Source organism: Triticum urartu, chromosome 6A, assembly GCF_056163025.1.
Source record: "Triticum urartu cultivar PI428250 chromosome 6A, HENAU_Tu73, whole genome shotgun sequence".
In the NCBI taxonomy this organism is placed as follows: domain Eukaryota; kingdom Viridiplantae; phylum Streptophyta; class Magnoliopsida; order Poales; family Poaceae; genus Triticum; species Triticum urartu.
Genome location: NC_141878.1, coordinates 426,961,025 through 426,966,259, shown reverse-complemented (window position 1 = coordinate 426,966,259; position 5,235 = coordinate 426,961,025). Strand labels below are relative to the sequence as shown.

At 44.8% G+C, this 5,235-nt stretch overlaps 1 protein-coding gene across 1 annotated transcript; it reads left to right on the top strand.

Annotated features, from left to right (window-relative positions):
* Positions 1-1,067: 1,067 nt before the first annotated feature.
* On the top strand, positions 1,068-2,660 carry LOC125513773 (Surfeit locus protein 6). Its single transcript, XM_048678959.2, has one exon. It carries the CDS (start codon positions 1,118-1,120, stop codon positions 2,339-2,341), a length of 1,224 nt encoding a protein of 407 aa, XP_048534916.1. The 5' UTR covers positions 1,068-1,117; the 3' UTR covers positions 2,342-2,660.
* Positions 2,661-5,235: the final 2,575 nt, after the last annotated feature.

The following is a 5,235-nucleotide window of genomic DNA, read 5'->3' as shown; positions in this document are numbered from 1 at the left end:
TTTTCTTTTTTTGTGGGTGATACAAGTTATCAACTATTGTAATGATCAGGTCAGATGGTGGGATTCGGTAGCAGTTATCTTCGCAGAGTGTCAATACTAGTACCATGATTAGGGAGGTCATTTTAAGCATTGCTATAGTTCTTGAAATCAAGCGGTTCATGTGCTCGCTAATTTTTGTTTCTGTAATAAATCGTCTTTTAGTAGGTTGGACGAGCCTCTTAACTGTGTTGTCAGTAAACTCGTAGAGGATGTAAACATATTTTAATTTTAATAAAGCTAGCCATAATCTTGTCTTCGGCTCGCTTCAGTGTTTGTAGCTGTCAGTAGGTGATCTACAGACCAAAATGTAATTTTTGTTATTTCTGATGTACACCATGATAATTGTGAATAAATTAGACATTTTTCTGGCAAAAATAATAAGTAAAGCTAGCCATGACGCCCTTCGCTAAAAGAACGAGCAATAGAAATGGGATGGTCGAGTACTCTAGGGCACACGAAAACCTTAGGTAAGAGGTAGGTTTTTTTAAGGCAAAGGTGAGAGGTAGGTGCTCTTGCTATAAGCGAGATATAATTCTCTCGACTTGGGCGGAAGGAAGGGCTCAGTAAGCTCGTAGACGATGTAAACATATTTTAATTTTAATAAAGCTAGCCATGATCACGTCTTCGACTCGCTTCAGTGTTTGTAGTCATTAGTAGGTGGTCTACAGACCTAGATGTAACTTTTGTTATTTTTAATGCTATTTGTACCGGCATGATAATTGATAAATAAATTAGAAGTTTTTTCGTAAAAATAATAAATAAAGCTAGCCATGACAGCCTTCACTAAAAATAGCATGACGAGTGATAAAAATGGGCTGGTCGAGTACTCTACGCCACACGAAAACCTTCAGGTGACAGGTAGGTAGGTGCTCTCGCTATAAGCGAGATATAATTATCTCGGCTCAGACGGAAGGAAGGGCCACCGCCCACGACGGAAGGAAGGGCCTGTATGGTTATCCATTAGAAGCCCAGTATGGCCCATCGAACCAAAACCACAATTTCAGCCATAATATAGGCCCCTTGAAGGCCAGAGACAGCAAACCCCTCCATCGCTGAAACCCTCCAAACGCTTGCCGCAATGGGCAGGAAACCCTCGGCTTCCGCCGCCGCCGCCGCTGCGGCTGCGGACCACGATTCCACCGTCGCCAGCGCCAAGGCCGCCGAGCTCCTAGCAGCAGCCGCTGACTGCGAGGGTATCCATGGGCACTCCATGTTCTTCGACGCCCTCGTGCAGCTTATACCCCCGCGCTTCTACCTCTCCGCCGACGATGATGTTCGCCCCTACTACCAGGGCCTCTCCAAGGCCGCCAAGGCGGCCATGAAGGCTCAGTCCCGCGCCAATATCAAGGCTGCCCGCCGAGCCCGCCTCGACCCGGCGGGGCCGCCTTCCTCCACCCTGGACCTTCTCAAGAAGTCCGTCGCCGACCAAGAGGCGGAGGAGAAGAAGGAAGAGGAGGAGGATAACTCACAAGACGGAAGCCAGGAGTCCGACGACGAGGCAACCTCAGAGGGCGGCGACGATGACCAGGACAACGAGGAGGGAGATGAAGAGGAGGAAGAGGAGGAGGAGGCAGAGGATGAGAAGCAGGAGATGCAGATGGCCCCGGCAGCAGTTGTCTCTGAAGATCGGTCGGTGACTTACGAGGAGCTGCGAGAGCGGCTTCAACGCCGCATTACAGAGCTCCGTGGGAACCGGTGCACCAGGCCGGAGTTCCTGAATAAGCCCCAGAAGGAGAAGGGTAAGAAGGGAAAGGGTGCTAAAGTGAAGGGGAAGGAAGAGGGTACAAAGCGGAAGCGTGAGGATGGCACTGGGGATGCAGAGGGTAAGGATGGGAAGAAGCACAAGAAGGAAGGGGAAGAGAAGGCACCAGATATCATGTATGGCAATGTGTTGGTTGATCCAAAGGAAGCAAGGCGGAGGAAGAAGAGGAGGATCAAGAACAAGAAGAAGGAGCTGGAGCAGGCTAAGCGGATGCAGCGGGCAAAGGAGGATCCTAAAAAGGCCACCAAGATGGCCTGGGATGTGGCAACAAGGCGCGCGGCTGGGGAGAAGGTGCACGACAACCCCAAGTTGATTAAAGAGAGCATGAAGAAGGATAAGAAGCGGCAGGAGAAGCATGCGGAGGAGTGGAAGGACAGGCAGAGGACAGTGGACATCAAGAAGAAGCAGAAGCAGAATAAGCGGAAGGAGAACATCCAGGGCCGGGCGCAGGAGAAGAAGGCACGCAAAATAGAGAAGCGCGAGAAGAAGCTTATGCGCCCTGGTTTTGAGGGGCGCAAGGAAGGCTATGTCAACGAGTGACATCTGCATTGAAGATGATGATGACTGAGTACTGTCTCTGCTTTATGTTTTCAAGGTTGCATATGTTGGTGTTGGTACTGGAAATAGGTATCCAGATTATGACTACCATACTTAATTATAGCTTGAAGATCGAATGTTTGGCAGGTCATCTGGAAAAGATTTTGAGATATTCCTTCTGCTGTATTTTCATTGAGCTTAGATAAATTTGTCGAAAAACAAACTTTCATGTCTGGCTTCATAATTATCTCTAGCACTAGACCAAGGAAATATTAATGTTCTTTTATGCTGCCTGAGGAAATGTTAATGATGCTTCAATGGATTTCGTTCTTTTCTTTGTAATTTGTAGCAGTGGCCTTATAGATTAGTTATGTCAAATTATGCATCAGTGAAGATGTTCTGGGTACAGGCTTATCTAAATTCTTCTTTGCTTGGTAAATTGGAATCCACAATGCCCACTTCTCATCATGTTATGCATATGCTACATGTCAATAGTCTATATCAATCTTATTTTGCAAGCTTATACTGTAGTAATGTACAGTCTGTATTATGGCGTTGAGTTATACTGCAGGACGCTGATTTGTTAGTTTACTCTCTGCAGTTATATCCTAGATTAATTTGCAGCCTTATTAGTAAGGCCACATGTATACCTTTGTGTTTATTCATTTGTGTCCACTGTTGTCAAGGGTGAGGTACTTGTTCCCTTCCATTTTCTTGCCAGCAAGGGGACAGACAACACCTGCATCTATATAAAAAGGGGGATTTTCAGCCTGTCTTGTATGTGTACCTGCTCGAGAAAGGGCAAAAAAGCAAAAGGTATCATTTATATAGGTACTTGGAATGCAAGGTTAGGATCATCTCTCTCCACAAGATATTCTTTCTGTTCGGCGACAAGTTTGAGAGATTTATATGAATCATAGCGGATTTAGGAGGATTGATGGAATGTAGATGCGCCTTAGTGTGCATCCGTTGATGTTCTTCGCGAGCACTTCCTCTGAGGTGCTTTCACATCGCTGATTGCTTTCTACCCTATGCAAGAGGTCTCTCCTTTTAGTTATCACTTGAATAGGATACATGGCGTTCATATTCTGTTTGATTACTTTATTCCTGTGTGATTTTGGCTCTAAAGATGATAGGTTTCAGAATGTGGTTAGTTTTGCGTCTGTCATATGCTTGCTGCTGTTACACATAATTGTACTTTTGTCTTCGACTTTGCGCTAGAAGCATTCTTGTTCTAGACTTCTAGCTGTATTGTTCATGGCACTATTTTTTTCTGCCTTTGTAGCCGAGGATTACTGTGACTGTTTGGACTGAATTATGATTTTGTAGCATTTGTTCCATGTGAGAGATGGTGGTATGTTGATATAATTCTGAAATAATAGTGGAGTGTAGGAACGGTATGCTAATTTTGCATTTGCATGCCTGTTGGTTTATGATGCCATAAACACAAGGGCCCTATACATCAGTTGGGTATCTTGCTTGGACTTCTATATTTATTACTCCCTCCGTCCCATAATATAAGAGTGTTTTTGACACTAGTGTAGTGTCAAAGCTACTCTATTATGAGATGGAGGGAGTATTTTGGTGCTAGATCTTTGGCTATGAGGCGCTATGGATTTAAGAACTTTAAAGCCGTGGATTTTGTCTAATCTTGTTGTGCTTCGGCCTCTGAGCTTTCAACTGAACCTGAAGACTGGTACTTACTTTTGTGGATGGCTAAACCTGAAAGTTCTGAAGCTAAATCTGTTACCCCTGGGTTGTCCTCTATACAAAATTTGTAAGTTGAAGTGCTATATCTTGAGCGTTCCTTCTTTTCGTTTCAGTGATCATGATCATGGTGTGACATCAAGTTTTATCTTTGCTCCTCAGCATACTGCAGCTTCGTTGGTATCATCTAAAGGCGTCTGAACCTGGTTCTTTTTAGGCATGGTTTTGTTTTACTCATCAATGCATTTTAGATAGTGAAATTGTTCCTCATTATTCCCTGTAGGACTGTTCATTGTTTATTGCCTGCCAGTTGTACATAAATTCCTTTTGCCCTGGCAAAAGGTTGTTTCACGCTAAAAGGAAATGAATTTCCATCATAGCTTCGGTCCAGTTGTAGCTTCAGTTCATTACATGCATGAGTAGGTGTTTCCTCGTGCAGACGAGTATTACCTCTGTTCATAAATACTACTTCCTCCGTTCCAAATTACTTGACCCCCATTTGTCTAGACACGGATATATCTAGACACTAAACAAGTATAGATACATTCGTATCTAGACAAATGAAAGTTTTAGAGACTTGTATGATTAGTCTAAAACATCCTATATTGGTTAACAGAGGGAGTGTCTCACTATTTTCAGTGGACGATATCTGCTTTTTTTTTCTCGAATACGCACGAGTATGTGTATCATGCATTAAAGAAGGAGGGGGAAAGCTCCCCAAAGTTGCACGCGTTACATCATATGTACAAGCGGTCAAGCCGCATCCACCTCACATTCGTAGGCTAACTACTCCCTGACTGCCCACTCCAAGTTTCCTACCTCAAAACCTCTAATTGCGCCCTTGAGCAGTCCTGCCTTTGCCCACAAGATTCCTTCCTCTGTCATGTGCTGCGTGATTGTCGCCAATGATGGCGTCGCGCCGTTGAAGACGATAACATTCCGATGCTTCCAGATGAGCCACATGCTAAGGAGACTCAAAGTCCGAATGTTCCTCTTGTCTTGCCTGCTCCGGTCCTGCCTAGTGCACCATGCCTCAAGGCTCTCCTCATGTCTTGGTTCGAAAGCATCTCTACCTGTTCTGACGCTCAGCCATCTCCATACCTGTCTCGCGAACACACAATATCTGCTTCTACAATCGCATGCGACTCTATCCCCGGCCACATCGGGCTTATACTCGTTCTTTACTTTTA

Coding starts and splice junctions, on each gene's coding strand:
- LOC125513773 (XM_048678959.2), top strand. CDS start 1,118: ATGGGCAGGAAACCCTCGGCTTCCGCCGCCGCCGCCGCTGCGGCTGCG.